Raw genomic sequence first — 19477 nt, 5'->3', positions numbered from 1 at the left:
TATCTTTGGAAAAGATCCATTTGAGTCCTTAAATATTGACAAACTGCTGAATTCTTTCATTAAAAAATGATTATTTCCAGTTGTGCATGGGATTATTGAAGGTATTTATCAAAGAAAAACCTGCAAACAAGTAAATCAACTCATGTATATCTGCCACTTACAATCACTGCTGTTCACTGAGGGATGTTTTGCACATACAGTGCAAATTAATTCTCTTTTAGTGATTCCTCTAAAGCTATTACCAGTCTAAAGACCCAATTGTTGTTAAATTTCTTCTCAAGGAACCAAACTTGAAAAGAAATGTGCCACTGAACATACTGTTTCCAAATTAAGACCTTCAATCTGATTGGCCGATCAAACACAGCCTTGCCTATGAAGACTGGAGAACATGCAGCGACTCAATTCATTCTCAAAGCATTCGAAGCACGATGATGCCTCCAGCCTTTGCTTTGTATTTCACATGCCTGTTTGCGACGACTATGGGTAAGTTTGTATCTCCTTATTGCTTCATTTCACCTATAACCATAATGTCTACCTTACAGAGCAACACAGATCCCTGCAACATGTATTGAATTTTGTGTGCATTTGCTTTGTCTCTTCATTTTCTCCTCAGCCCATGAGACAACTTTGAAACAATCACCACTTCACTTCAAATCCACAAATGTTGGCGACAGTGTGACTTTGGAATGCTTCTGTCAAGATGAGGCATTGATGATGTTTTACTGGTATAAGCAAACTCTGGGAATGTACCCAAAGCTGGTGTCCACATTCTACAAGCATAGCGCTAGAGCTACCTTTCAAGATGAATTCAATAACCCTCAACGTTTCTCACTGGATGCTACAAATGATAAAAATCACTTGACGATATCAGATTTGAGAATTTCAGACTCAGGTTCTTACTACTGTGTAATCAGCAATTTCTATACCTTTACATTTTATGAAGGCACTTTTCTTAGTGTAAAGGGTTCAGGTTTGAACATCAAAGCTTTGGTCCATCAGTCTAATACCATCCAACCCGGACAATCTGTGAACTGTACAGTACATACTGGAACCTGTGATGGAGAACACAGTGTTTACTGGTTCAAGAACTCTGAAGATTCTCATCCAGGACTCATTTACAGCCAAGGAGGAAGGAGTGATCAGTGTACAAAGAAAGACAACAGACAAACACAAACCTGTGTCTACAGCCTGCCAATAAATAGCCTGAATCTGTCTCATACTGGGACCTACTACTGTGCTGTAGCCTCATGTGGACGCATTCTGTTTGGAAGCGGGACCAAGCTGGACACTGAGAGTGAGTAGTTTTGTAGAAGATGTAACATTTGACGAGGACAGATTCAGTTTTTTTCAAATCTGTCTCAGTATAATACTTACATTTGATCAAGCGTTATCATTCTTTGTAACCATGAGGCATACTTTCCATGAGGCAATTACTTCCAAATGTTAAGGCTAGTCTTTTGTCGTGGCAACTAAATTGCTTTCCACCACCAAGAAATATAGCTTTCCATCACATTACAACACAACTGCATTCATATAGCATTCATATATTCAATAGCTGCAGCGACTGAATGCAAATGTGAGATTTATCTCTTTTTACAGCTGAGCCATTGTAAGGAAGATTGCTTCACTGGCCGTAAACTGCTGCCCATCAAACTGTTGGTTTTAAACTGACTAATTTGTCTAAATGTGACTGAAAAGCTCCAGATGAGCTTCAGATCATGCTAAAAATACATAATGATGCAAAATAAGTGCAATGGATTGGCCACCTTTAAAATCACTTTCGGAAGTGCAAGCTTTCTTTTTGTGGGCAATTATAAGAACAGTCATGAACACCAAATGTCCTTGTGGTTTTGGGATAAACTGGATAAGATACAAATCTGTCCCATTAATAATATCAATAATAAAATAAATGCAGGGAAAAGAAGCAAAATTTCCTGTTATTTCTTCTCTCAGCAGGTGAAGTGAGCATTTCTGTCTTAGTGTACTTGTTGGGTGGAGCTTTGGCATTCACCACTATCCTGATTGTTTTACTGGCTGTCTCAGTCTACAAAATGAGCAAAAGACCTTGCCAGTGCACAGGTAAGTCTTTGAAGCTAACATCAAATATTGAGCGCCTATTGCACATGAACAAATATCACTTTCTTTCTCTGTTTAAATAAACAGACTCCAATGTAACGTCTTCTGCAAGAATTCCAGTGGTGAGCATCACTTTCTGTTGAAGATTTTCTTGTTAAACGTTAGTTTTTTTCTTCTTGATGCCTGTACTATATTATCTTTTACCACCAGTCCCACCATGAAGAGGAAGAAAACCTTCATTATGCTGTTGTAAGGAACCACAAGACCATCAGATCAAGAGGAAATACAGACAGTGAATGTGTGTACTCCAGTGTGAGGCAGTAGAGTTGGACTACGACAAGATCTCCTTATATGTTTGATATCTTTAACATGCACATTTGTTAAGACGTCATATTAAAGCTTCCCTTGCAATAAAGCTCTTCCACTGAGAAAATTCCTGTTTTCTTTAAAGTGACTAATGCCTTTTCTGCACAACATTTACTCTCAGTAAGCCAGTACAGCCCAATACTGTGCCTCATACACTGATTCCTTCTGTCTGTGTCAAAACACTGCACCTGAGGTTATCAAACAAACCTGCAGCACTGACACTGCATGTACAACGTGAACATGAATAAAACCAAAATCCTCCACAACCGTTTCTTTGTATGTTGTTTATTCTACATGCAACCACAAACCAGAGTAAGTGCAGGAAAGACAGTCTGTGGTTTCCAGCAGGATGTGTCTACAACAGTGGTTCTCAGAAGGGTGAGGTAGATTTGTTCATCGTGCTACCAGCATTTACGCATCCATCAGGTGACAAAAACATCACAGGGTTCGAAGCACCGCCCACTAATGCTACTCTGTCTCCTCCTGCCTTGGCATCATGACAGTAGAGAAAAAAAGGTGATAAGGTGGAAGCTCAAACTTTGCAACTGGATCACAGATCTCCACATCTGGAAATGTCACTTTCTGGATATCAGAGGGTTGTGTATTTAGTCCTATGTTGTACACACTCAACACCCACGAGTGTGTTGCGACAAACAGGAATATCACACATTCTCACATTTGACACTGGTAGGCCAAAACAAAGACGAGGCTACCTATCATAGGGAGGTAGAAAACATGTTTCTATGTGGTTGTGTAGTCATTGTTAATATACTACTTCGTCCACTTGGGGTCCACTGGGAGGACTCCCTTTCATACATGCACCGTAAGCTGTATCTACTGCATTAGCTCCGTACACACTACTGCCAGGCATATGCACTGTCCGAAGCATCATTATAATAGGACGACCACTGCAGCTCCGATTAGTGGCACTGTGGCTGGTTCTAGGCCACAGATTTCTGCTGCAACTGTGTTTTCTACTGAGTTTTAGTTGAACTTTCTGCATCCTTTTCCATCTTTGCGAAGTCTTACAGATTTTGCGATTCACATGGCTTTTTTTTTTTCATATAGAGCCATGATGAAGACATGCACATAGACCTAACCCATAGGCTCAAAAACTGAGGAAATTCTGCTGTTCAATTTATAATGAGGTTCATGCAGTTTGACAGTAAGACTGGATGGATGGATGGATGGATGGATGGATGGATGGATGCTTTATTAACCTTGAAGGAAATTCAACATTAGAAGTTTTATTTCAGTGATCATAGGTATATTAGTTGCATTGAGTTTCTATGTTCTGGCCTGTATTTTCATGTTTTTGCTGTTAATAACATGAAATATTCCACTGTTCAACTTAGAGACAATGCAGTTATTCAGAGGTGGTGCATATTTTATTTGACATTTTATTTGACATACGAACAGGAGCACATTATGAACACATTATGCTCTGCAGCTAATTGGAATCAGTTTGATAAAAGTGCTGTGTTTGTGACAAAAATCTAACTTTGGTAGAACAATAGCCGATCAACTGTGGCGTTAGCATGTGATCAGCATCTTTTTTACTTCCCTGTGATCAAATCTGATTGATTTACTAAACAGCCAATCAGGGGAGACTACATGAGTATGATGAACCAATCAGATGTCTGACAAACCATATGTATATACTTCAGTGATCCTGCTGCCACTGCCACTTCAACAGGTGGAGATGGAGCTGCAAGTACAGAAGATGGTTATGTGTTTTCTATGTGTTTCCATGCTCGGGTTTGTGTGTAAGTAACAAAATGTTTCTTTTTAATGCAGATCTACATACATGAAAGTGCACTGATGAGTCTCGTTGTCTCTGTTTCTTTCAGGTAAAGCACAGTTTAGTGACATCTCTCAGCCTGACTCTTTCCAAGCTGTGAAACTAGGAGACAAAGTTATTATCTCATGTTTTATTTCTAATTCTGCAAGAAACAGAGTGTGGTACAAACTGACCACTGAAAGGAAACTGCAGTTGGTGGCCTCAGTAGATACAATGTTTAATGAGATAAAATTTGAAAAGCAGTTTCGTCATTTTTCAGCAATATCTTACAGCACCAGTAGTCACCTGATTATATCTAGGACTGCAAGGGAGGACACTGGCACATACTACTGTGGAGTGATGAAACTACAAGACGTTCAGTTTGGACGAGGGACCTTTCTGATGATAAAAGGTATTGTTCTGTAATTTCCTTAAGTATTTTCCTAGCATCTAAAGATTGCTATATGAAAACGAAACTCTAAATTCGTTCATTTGGTTTCCTTTTAAGGTGCAAAGATGAACAGTGACTATGTCGTCAAGCAGCCACAGTCTCATTCAGCCCAGTCAGGAGACTCTGTGACTCTGAGATGTTCTGTGCAGTTTTATCAGTGCGATGCAGAACACACTAGTGTCACATGGCTGAAAAACTCTGATCATTCAGCTCCTGAAATGATTTACACATCTGGAAATCACAACAGCAGCTGCCACACGGTCTCTGGAGAATCTACCTGTGTGTACAACCTTCGCATGAGGAACCTCAGCTATGAAGATGCTGGAGTCTACCACTGCGTTGTTACTGCATGTGGACAAATACTGTTTGGAAATGGAACCAGGATTAAAATCCACAGTAAGACAGAGTGCAAGAAAGTCATGCTGTACTGTTAAGTTTCATTTGTGCAAGTACAATTTGTGTTAACGCCTGCATTCAAAATCTAAAATAGATGCGGTTGGTTTATTCTCTTCTGGTTAAAGGAGATGCTGCCCTCAGCAAATCACTTGATCTGAGCCCAGGTGTTACTGCACTGATTCTATCAAACGTCATCTTTGGTGTGGTGACACTTGTGCTTGTATGGAAGCTTTGCAAGAACCACAAGAAAGTTGCTGCAGGTATGTAAAACTATGCATTATATGGAATAGTTATATATACCTGCAGAGTGACTACGGTGACTTATACTTGGCAGAAGCCAGCAGTAACAGGAGTTTTCTTTGTTTTCAGCCTCATCCAGATGCATCAATGAGTCTCTAGAAGACAATCAAGTAAGTCCAACCCAATCGTGCTTTAAAGGTCTTGGTCATTATAAAGGCTAGCCATACATGCTAAATATTGTTTTTCTCAGAATAGTCTATTTTTTCTAAATCTCCCATCATCTGATATGGTGACATTTGCAGATTTTCTATGCTGGACTTTATACCAATCAAAGATTCTATTTCATATAATGATATAGAAATGTTTTTACATGTACCTCACCAGAAAATGCTGGCAGTGGAGATCATTTTTTAATAACGAAGAAGGGGAGACTGTCTAGAATTTTTCTTGCCAACATATCATTTCAACTGGTATTGTTGGAAACATCAAGTTGAGCAGTTTTATTTAATATATGAATTGTTGCAATGAATACTTTGACAATTATCCAAGAAAGAAAGTACGTAGAGTGCTTCAGTCAGCCTCTAAGGATTGATTAAACGTATCCTACTGTATCCAAGCATTCGGGGCAAGTGTAAAATATTTGTCTTTTCATGTTTTTCAGAATACAGATCCAGTTATTTATGCAGCGGTGACTTCTGCTCCCAGAATCTCCTCCTGCCGATCAGCTCCAGTTAAACACGACACAGACATGGTGATTTATTCTGGTGTTAAGTACAGTCAGCGAGACTGACAGGACATCCATCCATCTATCCATCTATCTATCTATAGATAGAATATTGATAGAACAATCACTTTTCTATCTTTGACATTTGCTTCCAGTGTTCAAAGCTAAAAGTAGCATCACACTTTTTTGCTTTTTTTTAAATTTTATGTTTATTTTAACCATTGTATTAAATTGAATTCTTCTGTATTGGTGCCAAACTTAAACTCACAGATTAGATGCAATAAAGCAAAAAAAAATCAAATTTTACATGTGCATTTTATGATAATGGTCTTAATGCTGTGCGTGACGTGTTTCTGTAAATCTGGAATTCACGTGGCAAAAACTAGAAAGAAGTGAATAGAAATTTACTTAAAATTGATTGAAATCTCTCATATCTGACTCTTAATTTTCTCTACGTTTACAAATGTAGCACAAAAATGCTAGATTTGTAAATAATGAAGAAAATTAAGCTTAATCTCAACTAATTAGAATTTTTAAAAAGAGAAAAAAAATATCCACTCTCTACAGACAAAGTAAAGTTATTAATCAATAGAACAAAATAAAAACAGATTGGGAAAAAAATTACCATGTTTATTTTTTGCTCATCAACACTATGATTGTAAATGAACCGACATATATGCCTAGAAAATGTGGTGACAATGACTTCAAAAGACAAAACAGAGACAAACACAACAGCTTTATGCTGTTGGGGCTATTTTGATTTTGGATATAAATATATTTGATCTAGAAACAAACATTTTCAGAAATGAAGTTGCTGAAATTAACTGAATATTTCCTGAACTAATATATGTGTCGATTTCAGTGAAAGACATGAAAATAAAGTTAACACACAAAGAAAACTGTGTGGTACAGCTTTTCTATCCTGTACATACAGTGACATTTCAGCTTCATTACAGTAACTGGTCACACCTTTCAGCCTTTTTTTCACACTTCTGCGGTCATATGAAACGGAGGAGAGAAACTTCAGGTATGGTGGTAGAGTTTGGCCTATTTAAAACCCTGCGCTCTTTTTGTTATTATATATAGGTGGTTTCAAGCAGCATGGCCTCATTTTGTTGCAAAGAAACTCCACCCTGAAAACATTCAGTAATTCACAGTGAACTATTTTTGTGATTAAACAAAGTTTAGAAATACTCCGCTGGGTCTCTGACAGCACATACATTATGAGTAATAACCACTGAATATGTTATGTAGCACTGCAGCTAGCAAAATCTAAACCTTTTTTTTTAGGATCAGAAAGCAACATTAAATCCTCTTTGAATCAACTTGGTCAAACATGCAACTTCACCCTCAGCACTGAGTCACTCCACCTCCTGCTAAATTTCCCATTATACCCAGTTGCTTCTCTCCTACACCCTGTTCTCACATATACAGTTTTTTTTAATTACATTTGAAGTCCCAATAAAGCTGCTGTCATTTATATGTTTTTGTGCTTCTGTGGTCAGATAACAGTGAAATAATGACTAAAATGCCTTAAACCTATTAAATCTACATGTTAGCCAGCAGTCACGTCCAAGCACCTGCTGTGCAAAACCAAAATCCTGATAAAATCCTGACATTGTCTGACAAAATCACCATACATATATATATAAAGACAGTGAGAAAGTGGCTATATTTACATGTCAAATTATCATTCAGAGAGAAAGTTAGAAACAACAGAAACACACTACAGAGAAAGCAGCTGATGTTTGTCCAAAAAACTGCTTTTTTGAGGTAAACCAGTTTGATAGATTAGGAATGACTTCAAACATTAGATGGCATCTTGAAACACAGTCAACCCATGAAATTGTGATGTTTAGAAAGTCAGTGTCACTATTAAAACCTGAATTTTTACAGCCAAATAATTTCATTTACAGCTGTGCATGCACAACAAACCTTTAAATTCAATGACCAATGCAGAATTATTTGTGGTTTTTCAACCTCATGTCGTATGCAACAAACATCACAGAACAAAGGCTCTGTCAGAATAGCACAGTTTAATTAAGCAAAGTGTAATTTGGCATTCGTGTAATTTGGGTTGATATTTTACATCTTTGGCTACTTCAGCAGGTCTTAATGACAACAACAAAGAAAGAAATCGTTACAAAGAACAAGAGAATCCCAGCTCTAATGATAGACAGCCAGACCAAGATTCTGATCTGGGCCTCTTGGTCCTCTACTTCATCTCCCATCAGCAGCTTGCTTCCATTTCCAAACAGGATCTCCCCACAGGAGGCCATGGCACAGTAGTAGGTCCCAGCGTCCAAGGAGCTCACGTTCGTCTTCTGCAGATGGTAGACGCAGCTGGGTGAAGGAGGCGCTGGTTTGCACTGATCCTTGTGTGTGTGAAGGAATCCTTGGCGAGATCCACGTCTGAACCAGTAAATGCTGTGTTCTCCATCACAGGACCCAGTTTTTACTGTGCAGTTGAGAGTCACAGATCCTCCTGGCTGGATGGTCTTGGATGCTGGTGCCTGGATAATTCCCTGGTGCTTGTCTCCTAAAGAGAATTAACATATAGAGAAAATGCCTTTTCTCATATTTGATTTTTGTAAATATAATGTATGTGTAGCCTTAATTGTTCTCATAATCTTAACATTTACATGCATTTATTTGTAAATGAGAGTTTTCTACAAGGACCTTTCAGTTCTATTATTTTTTAAAAGCTGTGACTCACTATGCCTGTTTGTTTTACGACAAAAAACATTCAGAATTGCACTGATTGCACAGATGGCAACAACTTGACGATGACACAATACGCATTAAAAAGTCAACTGAAAGCTCCGTATCTTCCCAATAAATGATCAAATTAATGAATTCCCTTTTCATAATTGTACTTTTTTACATCAGAAAATGAAGTTGAGTTGATGCAGCAGATTCACATTTTGCTTTTAGAGTTATTATTGGAGTGGCAGTTGTATCTTAATAATTTAATTTAAAATCAAAACATTGTGTAGATAAGACATTGGATTAAAGCATGTTCCCCTTAAAAATAACCTTGTTTATTTGTATTGAATAGGTTCATGAATAGGATTGCATTAATGTTTTTATTAAATCTTGACAAGCATTAAAATATGTTGGTCGACAAGCAATAAAATTAATTATGATGTCCCTCAAGGTACGGTTTAGGTAAGGTTTAGACCCCAAATTGTTTAACATTTACTTAATGCCAGAGAGGCTGATGACACACATTTGTACTTCGCTGTGTCTTCTGATGACCTACAGCCAGTCAATGCCACTTTTAACTGTACTTTAAATATCAAGTTATAGATGGCAGAGAATCTTCTACAACTTAATCAGGACCAAAATGAAGTCTTGGTCATTGAAACTTAGAGAGACAAAATTGATCTTAAACTGCAAGCACTGGAGTTGAACTCATGTAAACAAGTAAAAAAAGTCATCTTGACTCAGTTTCGAGCCATAGGTTAGAAATTAATGATACATTTTATGATTTGAAGCCCATCACCAGAGTGTAACCGTTTCTCTCTCAAGTCAACACATTTTCATTACCTGTAGGTTTGACTGTTGTAATCCTCTGCTACCTAGTCACCCAGAAAAGAATATATTTCAACAGCTGCTTCAAAACTCAGCTGCACACAAAAACACCCACTACACCAATTTTAAAGTCTCTGCACTGGTTTCCTGTCTGTTTTAGAAATTGATTTTAAGACTAATTTACTGGTTTCTATAACTTAATGGTCCTGGCCCTACTTAATTGTCGGATTCGCTTGTATCCAGTGAACCTTCGAGAACCCCAAAGTCTTGTAGCCATTTATTTAGACTCTAAATCGGAACTAAAACCCACATTTAGGCATCATTTCAATAGGACAGCCAATTTTATTAACAATCTTCTACTCATTTGTCTTTTATCACTTTAACTTTTTGAATATTGTCACATTTTGATATTCTGAATTTTAACTTATCCTGCCTCTGCTGTTTCCTGAGTGAATTTATTATTATACTATTAATATATTATTATTAATAATACATTTTGCTTTTAAAAAAAATTTCTGATAGAGTTTCTGACGAATTTCTTCAGTCCCATTAAATTTGCCAGAAATGAAAATCGGTGTATAAGATGGAAAATTGGTGTTTTAAAGGCTCCAAATGTCACCAAATTTGAATTTTTACAGCCTGACTGGTTGCTCCATATCCTTGTAGAAAGCTGTAATAAGTTCATTTAACTAAAACTATCAAAAGTTTTAAAAATCTTTGGTCTGTACTGCATATATTTGTCCAAACACTATAATTTTTAGGTAAAGGAACACTTAAGAGTCAAGGCCAATGACAAAACAGAAACACAATACCTTCAACACTCAGAAAGACTCCTTCTCCAAATTCTACCATGTTGGAATGTGAGCTTCCACAGTAGTAAGTGGCTGAATCTGAGAGGTGGATGTCGGAGATATGTAAATGATTCGTCCCTTCCATCCTCTGCAGAGAGAAACGGGGGTTTTTCTCCAGCCAGGGGAAGACTTTGGATGGATCTCCAAATTTGTAAATAGTGGACAGGAGCTCTGGTCTGCTTCCTAACAGCTGTCGGTACCAGGAGAAGTGCATCGCCACTTGGCTTTCGTAGAAGCAATGTAAAGTCACATTTTCCCCGACAGAGGCGGTGATCACTCCGGTGTCCTGTCTGACGGTTTCCGACTGGATCACAGCTGACAGGTGAACTGGGTCAAGAAAATATATAATCGTCAACAAACAGAACTGATAATCCATTTTTAGCCTTAATTATACTGAGAATAAATGACATTCAGAGAGAGACTTACATACTCCACAGATGATCACATACGGGTGCATCGTCTCAGAGGTCTTGGCAACTGATCGTTTTGAGCGACACAACACCAGCTTAAAAATGGGGTTGCATCTGATTGGCTGGTAAGAGGGTCAACCTGTGTGACACTTTTAACATCTGTAGGGCCTCAGTAGGAAATGAAGCAAATAACGCAACGATGGCAGAAATATGGTTGGGCAACATAGCTGAAAAAAACTTTTTGCATAATATGTTTCATTTCAGTCAATACTGATAAATAGTGATAATTTTTAACAATCTATTTTAAAACGGATGAAGAAAAAATGTTTAGTTTGAATTTAACAGCCTTATTTTCAAGGCACATGGTTAATCATTTTTATTCAACACACACCAATAATTTCATTAAACTGACAGTAACGAGATAGAATAAATGAAGAAATGTTGAACTGAATTCTTGAATTTAGTGAATAAAATGTTAGAAATGTGTGCAATTGAAAAATATTTAGTAAATTAAACAGGGCTCCAAACTGGGAGGGTTTAGGGAACATTGGTAAGTTGTAGAATCTACCGATGAGATGTTGTTCAGCAAGTGATGTGTTTTGCCTGTGACATGGTGGGAGGTACAACCAGTGAAAAAGCTAGTCTGGAGCCCTGGTAATTTAGCAAAGATATCCAGTAAGTATGGTAAAGAAATAAAAAAAAGAAGAGAAATATAAATATAAAATAGACAAGCGTAAAAATTCTGAGCAGTACTAAAATAAAAAATGGACCGTATAGTGTCAAATGCACAACAAAATATATTAAAAACATACAGTGAAGTCAGAAAATTTAAGTCCTGTAAATGGAGCAACATGTGCAAGTAGTGCAATGGCAGCAGGAAAACGTATAATTGCAAAAAGTCTGTCAGGCCTCGAAGCGTCACATTGCTAAGATGGGTGGTTGTTGGGGACACAGGGTCGCCTGGGTGGGAGGGAAGCCCAGACTAAGGAGTGTTTTTTGACCACAAAACCCATCTTGCAAGGTCAACCATTGGTTCAAATTGCGGTGATGAGAGGCCCACTCAGAGGCAGACACTTCAGGAGACTTGCATTGAAGCCACAAGGAGAGTGACAGAACACAATAGAGAGAGAAGTGATCCGCTACCCAATATTCATGCCCTACACAGTATTTCATCATATTATTTGAGTAACTTGCACATATATCCTCCTGTCTGTGCACTCTCAGCAACTTACGCTTGAACTCATCATGCTGGAGTGCCTCCTGGAGGGGACAGGTTGAAATATGTGGTGAGTCTGGTGTGGTCTTACCTGTGTTTTTGGTTCTACAGTAGCTTCCCAGTACAGGGATTGACGACTTTCACCTGATGAGAAAGAATAACAAACACTGTGACCCTTGTAACTGACCCAAACAAACATCCTGTGATGATTTTTTTTCAGCAAATCCTTCACAAGGGTCTAAAACAGTAAGTATGATAGAAAAAATGTTACTCCCAGAGACACAGTTTGCATACATTTAAGACCAAAGACTAAAATCAAACATTGAAATGTTACTAATGAACGTTGAATTACTATTTCCAGTATGTGGCAGTACATTTCTTGTACTTCCAGTCAGAAGAAACCTCTCAAAACCATTAAAATTCACTATGATGAATAATTTTAGGCTGAAAGCACCGCCTTTTTTGACCGCAAAATAACCTCATACAGAGATTGAAATCAGCAGTGCTGCTACTGTTTCCAACCACAATGGTCTTTCTTTTGCAATGTTGGCACAGAAGCAAAACGTAGCATCCACCTGTACACTATAGCTCGGCTTCACGTATGTCTGACTGTTCGAGCATTCAGTAAATAGGTGAGGACACCTTCCTTAATGCCTAATAAACTGTTGTCTGACGTGTCTGTGGAACAGCTGAGCCTTCTAGCAAGAGCCATTCATTTCCACGCCCCTTTCTAATGACATAAATAAAGGGCACTGACTGACAGTGTTACACGCAGGATGAGGGGCTTCACCTCCTTTACAGTTTTACTTCTCTGCAGTCACAGTAAGTAGCATTTATTATCAGCAGCAAATACATTAAAACTGTCTCTGGAATCCAGAATTCCACTTTCCATGTTAAACTTGCAAATTTGCTGGCGTTGAATTCATTCTGATGTACTGTTGAAACGGGCGTAGGGTTAAATCTGATGTTCTCTCTGCTCTTTGTTTCAGGCTGGATGTCTGAGTCTCACACTGTGGAGTCTGGTGATGAAGTCACACTGATGTGCTCCAACATTTCCACCAGTCCAACTCTGGCAGAGTGGTTCAGAGTGGTCAACAGAACTAAGCCCAGCTGCATCTCCGCTATGTACGGTGCTAACGGCACACCTTCATTCTGTGACGGATTTCAAATGGGAAAATATGAAATGACTTCCAACATCACTACTGTCTTTCTGAAGATCAAGCAAGTGGATATATCTGACGCCGGGCTGTATTTCTGTGGATTTTACAGAAAACATACGGTTATTGCCAATTCAACTGAGCTGAGCATTCAAGGTAAGATAACAGTTGCACCATATCAGTCTACTTTTTACCATTATATGTAGAGAATATCTTAAATGTATTATCACAGTAGTGTGAAACAGCTCTGCTCCTGTCATATTCTTACTCACTGCGGACTAGTTTTTTACTATTTTTGCATGTCTGTTACTGATACTGGAAAGAAAATGGTGGCTCTACATACTTAGATATCTTACTGCTTACATTTTTTGCAGTCCCTACACACAATCCATTTTTCCACACTACTCTGCATATCAACTTTAAAAAGCCATTTCTCCATGCTGAATGTATCATCCAAAATCTTGCTCCTCTGTTCACTATTGTTGAGCCATGCTGCATTTTTTTTTTTCATCTAGTATGTCCAACTTTCTTTTCAATCTCTCATCATCTCCTGTCTTCTCTGTTTGAACACCGCTAAAAGGCCAGAAAGTGACAGAATATTTGACTGTTAGTCACAGCTGAGTCACCTTTGGCTTCTCGGTTGACCTGAGTAACACAGATTTTTCTTGTTATACAGAATCTGCTGCAAAAATGGCTTGCTTTTGGCAATTTTTCAAAATGAGACGTGGAATAAAGTGACAATGTTGAAACATCACAATGTTTTCTTAGAATTAGTCATTTAAAAGAAACAGATGTCACAGATGATAAGTTCAGGGATCATCAAAAAGTTGAACATTATGCAATTTTTAAAGTTTCTGGCTGATTAATGATGTAATTTGGCTGGTTCTGTTAAAATAACTTTCAAATCTGCCAGCTGGTTTTGGGGTTCAGAAGGTTAATGAGCATAAATTAATATAATGCTGATGTTTCTTTACAGGAAATGATGAATCCGATGACGAAGGGGATTTAAAGACTGCCGGTACGTTTCTTGAATTGTGCATTTTACTAAAGTAATTTTAATATAAAACATATCTAAAGCAACCAGCTTAAATTTACAGTTTATTATATGTTCTTTTTGTAGACAAACCTGACACAATCGCATACCTAATGAGCATGATCCTTGGTGGTTTGACTGTTTTGCTCACTATAGTAGTCCTTGTACAGGCTGTAAAAATCTGGAAACTCCAAAAAGGTACAGATGAGCTTTAATTTGTTGCACATTCCAGACTGAAAAGCAAGTTTATTGTCATTAATAACTAACTAATCAGACTTTTGTGTTTGCTATTTAGCTGTGAATGGAGAATCACAAACAGAAAAAAGCGAGGTAAACCCTTTTTAAACTTATGTACACTTTTTAATATGTAAAAGTTGCCTTTAAACATATGACTAGTCAGTGAATAACCTCTGTCAGCGGCATCAAACTGCCAGTTCAGGCAAGCAGAGAGTCAGAATCTCTCGTTCTCTTCAACCTTAAGTAATAACAGCTCATTTAAATCAGATTTTGAAATTATTGAACGACTGAAGTGTAATCTTCAAACTAATATTGGTCAGTAGTTGTTCCCTTCTTCCAATGGCTGATTTCGCTTTTCCCCTCTGAAACACATGAATGTTCCATCAGCTCAACAGGAAGCTATTTTATCAAGGAAGAGAAAATTGAGTCTTTCTGCAACTGGTTGCATATAGTTTCTGAAATACGGCTGTAAACATTAAATGGTACCAAAGCAGCAGTTTTAAAATTCAATTATAAATTTAAGCAATGTTGGTTCTGTTAATAATCTTCTGTAATTCTATCTTGACTCAGTCTCAGTGGTGTATATCTTAAATCGTAATATTCAGCTTTTGCTTTAAGTCAATAAACCTGCATTTTACAGTGTAAATGTAACTAAACTGTGATTACAACTCAAAGAAATCTTCATATTATTTTTTGGTGCAACCCACACAGATTTGTGGCAAATCTACAGTACGTGTGATATAGCATGTGACTCTAAACATTCTAATTTTCAGAATCTGAGGTCAGATGATGGGAACTACGCAGCTGTAACTTTCCAGACAAGATTGAAAAGACACCACGGGCCTGCAGCAAAGAGAGAAATGGAGACACATGTTGTTTATGCTGCCACCAGATAAACTCAGGAGGCTCCTGGAACTGCAAATCAGAGTTCAACTCATGCCTTATCATATTCACCTGCTGATGTATTTTCTGTGTGTGTGTAGCAAACAAAACAAGCCCTAGCAAAAAATAAAGCTTCTGTATTCAGGCTGAACATGTCTGGTTTTTTTTTTTCTGTGTTGCTAAGTCTTTGTGTCTCGTTTTGCATCTGCTTGTTGTGTGAGAGGGGAAAAAAAACTTAAGGTGTGATAGAGGAGGAGTCAGAGAGCATAACGATGGCTGTGAAACTCTCATGGACAGAGCAAAGCGGTCTGCAGTGGGAGGAGTGAGATGCATGTGAGTGTTTGACAGGAAGAGACAGCACAGTGTGGTCTGAGCACACGCGATGTGAAAACCAAAAGGCATCTAAAGTTAAAAGCTCTGTTGGAAAGTATAAAAAAAAAGGCCTAACTGTCATCTAATTAAAGCAGCTGCTGTATTTAGACATTTAGAAACATAAAAACCAACAGAATATGTTCACACTTAGGTGACAAACGTATATGAGCCAAGAATAGTCTCCACCACAGATCACAAACATCACACACAGTGAGTGCTGCTCCCTTAGCATCTGGCAGATAAAGCTGTTAAAGTGCTTTTAGTTCCAGTGAACAACTAGTTTATCATGTTGATCTTGTTTCCTCTGAATTTGACAGACTAGAACTGATGTAGTAAACACATATTGAGCTAGTTTACAGTGCTTACATGTGCATCTCAGTCTTATCCAACCTTGTTAACCATTTGATGCACAACATGGGTCAAGAGATACCCATTTTCAATTGAATGTGGGTTAGTTTTGACCCATGTTAAGCATCAAAGGGTTTAATTACTCCTCTTACCTTTAATTTGCACCGGTCTGCAATGATAATGAAACTAACTTCAGGACATTGTCACTATTGTGCCACCAAAACAGCTCTGACACTTCAAGACATGGACTCCACAAGACTTCTGGTCATCAAGTCATAACTCTTTGTCATGTTCCACAAACTATTCCTGAACATTTTCAGCAATGTGGCAGGGAGCATAATGCTGCTGAAAGATGCTGCAGCCATGAAGGGGTACATGTGATCTGCATCAATGTTTATTTAGGTGCTGCCTGTCGAAGTAACAGCCACAAAAATATCAGGACACAAGGCTTTCCAGCAGAACGTTGGCCAGAGCATCACATTGCCTCTGCCAGCTTGAATCCTTCCCATAGCAAATCCTGCTGCTATCTTTTACCAACAAACAAGCACAAAGTAAAACAAAATATGATTCATCAGACCAGGCCAATTTCTTAGTCCAGTTCTGACACTTGTGACCATTTGCAGATGTAGACAAGAAGTCTGCAGCAAGTTGCAATGCTCTGTGTTCTGCTACCTTTATATTACAGCCAGCATTAAGATTTTCAGCAATTTGTGCTACAGTAGCTTTTCAGCCAGAGCAATCTTCACTCCCCACATACATCGGTGAGCACCCATGACTCTGTCAATAGTTTGCAGTTTGGTGGGTACTGACCACTGCATACACTAGACCTGTCATTTTATGGATACTCAAACCGAGTTGTCTAGCCATCACAATGTGGTCCTTGTCCAAGTTGCTTTTTCCTGTTTCCTGTTTCCAGAACCTGAATTTCAGGAAGTGACAACTCTCTGACTGCCTGATATCCCCCCCTTCACAGGTCCCAGTGTAATATGATAATCAATGGTGATCAACAGCAATATACATGAGGCCAATACAGTGGAGAAGTGGATAGCAGTGTTACCTCCATAGCTAAACCTGGTCTTTCTGTATAGAGCTGCATATTCCCACTGTGCCAGCATGGGTGCCCCGACTTCCTCCAACAGTCCAAAAACATGCTGAGATTAACTGCTTTTAATGAGTTTCTAAATTGCCCATAGGGCTGATAGCATGCGTGGTTGGCTGTCTCTCTGAATATGTCCCAAATCACTCACTATACGCTGTATAGTGAACTACATAGGGTGTTTGCCATTTTGTAGAGCTGTCTGAATGTTAAGTTACAGATGTGACCGCCTATATAGAGTACTCAAAATATCCCACAATGCAACATGAAAAGTCACGTACAGCTGATGGTCACTAACCAAGCAATATGCACCAGCATGCATTGTGTGAAGGACGATGTGAATGAGACAAACCAGAGTGCAAAAACTTGTCTTTATAAAGTTATACAATTTCCCATTTAGGTTGTATTGTTAAATTTGATTTACCATGAATGTGACGTGCAACATAATTAGTAGTTCGAGCAGTGGCTGACATGTGTCTTTGCCAAGGTGTTCCCTACATAGTTCACTATAAAGTGGTCCCTAGATAGTGAGTGGCGATTTTGGACACAGTCATTAAGATATTAAAAGTGCTGATTTTAAACATTCATTTAGTATGCAAGTTAATAGAAATCCTCAAAACCTCACCCATCATACTGTTATAAAGGTTTATATCTTCTAATATGAGAAATGCAATGTGCTTTCCACTTCTTATGTAAACAGCTACATGGAGCCAGAACTCGTGTTTCCACAGCTGCTTTACATGCAATTGGAATAACAATTGTAGAGGTTTAAAATGGAAACATGATCGGGACAATAAAGGTTTTTAAACGCACATTTCACACGATTCCTTGGGATATGATCATGGAATGAATCCAAACAGCATCCTTAGAAAGCAGCATAAATAATAATAATAATTTAGAAAAAGCAGTTAATCTTTTATTTATATCTATACTCCTCATACAAGACCTTTACAGACAAGATGAGGACACTTGCAGGAGTTGCTGAACTTGTCTTTTTTTTTTTTTGGATATCTTTGTTTTCCAAATGCATTTGACAAAGATATAACATATCATGTGTGGTCTCCGTGCAAGATGCTTTCCTCTGATGTCATATTTTAATGTTTAAGTTACTAGTGTTATAAGCAAAGACATTGCATTGTGCGTGACAGGATGGGAACTCCCCGCCCATCTAGACCCCTCTATAGAGGCTGGATGACACAAACTATCCTTGCAGTGTCACCATTACCTGCACAATGAAGATCTTTGACTTGCAAACAGCTTTGCTTCTATGCAGCCTCGGTAAGTACTGGGACCTAGTTATTCTCAGCAAAAAACACACAGGAATTCAAAATTATTGGTTAGAAAACTGATTTAAGAGAATTGGCAGAATTGTTGATGCTAATTACAGTAACTGTTAAGTAATGCTTACGTTCTCTCTGCTCTTTGTTTCAGGTTGGATGTCTGAGTCTCACACTGTGGAGGTCCAGTCTGGAGAGTGAGTCACACTGATGTGCTCCAACATTTCCACCGGTCCAACTCAGACAGAGCGGTTCAGAGTGGTCGACAGAACTGAGCCCAGCTGCATCTCCTCTACGTATTATGCTGATGACACACCCTCATTCTGCAATGGATTTCAAAATGGAAAATTTGAAATGACTTCCAATGTCACTACTGTCTTTCTCAAGATCAAGCAAGTGAATTTATCTGACACTGGGATGTATTTCTGTGGATTTTACATGAACTAACATACGGTCATTGCCAATTTGATTGAGCTGAGCATTCAAGGTAAGATAACAGTCACACCAAATCTCTTTCAGTGTACTTTTTCTCATCATATGTAAGGCATAACTTAAATTTAGTATCACAGTAATGTGAAAACAACCTAAAACATGCCATCTGCTGCATTAATACCCATGTTTCTTTACAGGAAGTCGTGAGTCCCATGTTGAAGTATATTTTGACAGTGAAAGTAAAGTTCTTTTTTTCCTCTCCTATATTACCATAGTAATTTTGCATTAACCATATCTAAAGCAACCAGATTCTTTCTACAGCGTAATTTCTATTCTTTTTCTGAAGCACCTGATGGAGATGCAAACCTTTGGATTCTGATCTATGGCAGTGTTTTCTTTGTGTTGGCTGTTATTGGTTTGGTGTTAAAAATTGGGCAGCTTTACACAGGTACAGTTAATGTGCAATATGCACGATGTAACAAGTTCTGAGAGATATATCCATCACAGAGTGTTCGTTTAGTCATTCATAACTGATCAGACTTTCTATGTTGTTATTTAACTTCAAATGAAGAACGGAATCCTGAAAGAAACAAGGCGAA

General features: G+C 38.1%; 4 protein-coding genes across 6 annotated transcripts; 3 read left to right on the top strand and 1 right to left on the bottom strand.

The window, feature by feature from the left end:
• Window positions 1–479: 479 nt before the first annotated feature.
• On the top strand, window positions 480–2695 carry LOC111562553 (uncharacterized). The gene is made up of 5 exons (XM_035943924.2): window positions 480–483; window positions 614–1294; window positions 1954–2079; window positions 2164–2198; window positions 2287–2695. Exons 1-5 carry the CDS (start codon window positions 480–482, stop codon window positions 2398–2400), a joined length of 960 nt encoding a protein of 319 aa, XP_035799817.2. The 3' UTR covers window positions 2401–2695.
• A 1450-nt stretch (window positions 2696–4145) lies between these two features.
• Window positions 4146–6908, top strand: LOC111562546 (uncharacterized). The gene is made up of 6 exons (XM_055007596.1): window positions 4146–4208; window positions 4293–4634; window positions 4731–5069; window positions 5195–5329; window positions 5439–5479; window positions 5971–6908. The coding sequence occupies exons 1-6, from the start codon at window positions 4166–4168 to the stop codon at window positions 6097–6099; spliced, it is 1029 nt and encodes a 342-aa protein (XP_054863571.1). The 5' UTR covers window positions 4146–4165; the 3' UTR covers window positions 6100–6908.
• Window positions 6909–8050: 1142 nt separating this feature from the next.
• Window positions 8051–18934, bottom strand: LOC111562554 (uncharacterized). Of its 3 annotated transcripts, none has more exons than XM_055007599.1 (5): window positions 18395–18934; window positions 12136–12188; window positions 10845–11911; window positions 10380–10745; window positions 8051–8572 (listed from the first exon to the last, which is right to left on the bottom strand). In XM_055007599.1, the coding sequence occupies exons 3-5, from the start codon at window positions 10873–10875 to the stop codon at window positions 8136–8138; spliced, it is 834 nt and encodes a 277-aa protein (XP_054863574.1). In that variant the 5' UTR covers window positions 10876–11911; window positions 12136–12188; window positions 18395–18934; the 3' UTR covers window positions 8051–8135. The 3 variants fall into 3 exon arrangements, with proteins under 3 accessions (XP_054863574.1, XP_054863573.1, XP_054863572.1); XM_055007598.1 differs by having other exon boundaries at window positions 10845–12188; window positions 18395–18461; window positions 18578–18934; XM_055007597.1 differs by having other exon boundaries at window positions 10845–12188.
• On the top strand, window positions 12821–15498 carry LOC111562547 (uncharacterized). The gene is made up of 6 exons (XM_023261132.3): window positions 12821–12866; window positions 13034–13357; window positions 14178–14219; window positions 14322–14432; window positions 14530–14564; window positions 15245–15498. The coding sequence occupies exons 1-6, from the start codon at window positions 12821–12823 to the stop codon at window positions 15365–15367; spliced, it is 681 nt and encodes a 226-aa protein (XP_023116900.2). The 3' UTR covers window positions 15368–15498.
• Window positions 18935–19477: the final 543 nt, after the last annotated feature.

The sequence above is a fragment of the Amphiprion ocellaris genome, chromosome 23 (assembly GCF_022539595.1).
Source record: "Amphiprion ocellaris isolate individual 3 ecotype Okinawa chromosome 23, ASM2253959v1, whole genome shotgun sequence".
NCBI classification, from domain to species: Eukaryota; Metazoa; Chordata; class Actinopteri; family Pomacentridae; genus Amphiprion; species Amphiprion ocellaris.
Note: the sequence above shows the minus strand (reverse complement) of the source record. Positions and strands in the feature narration are given on the sequence as shown.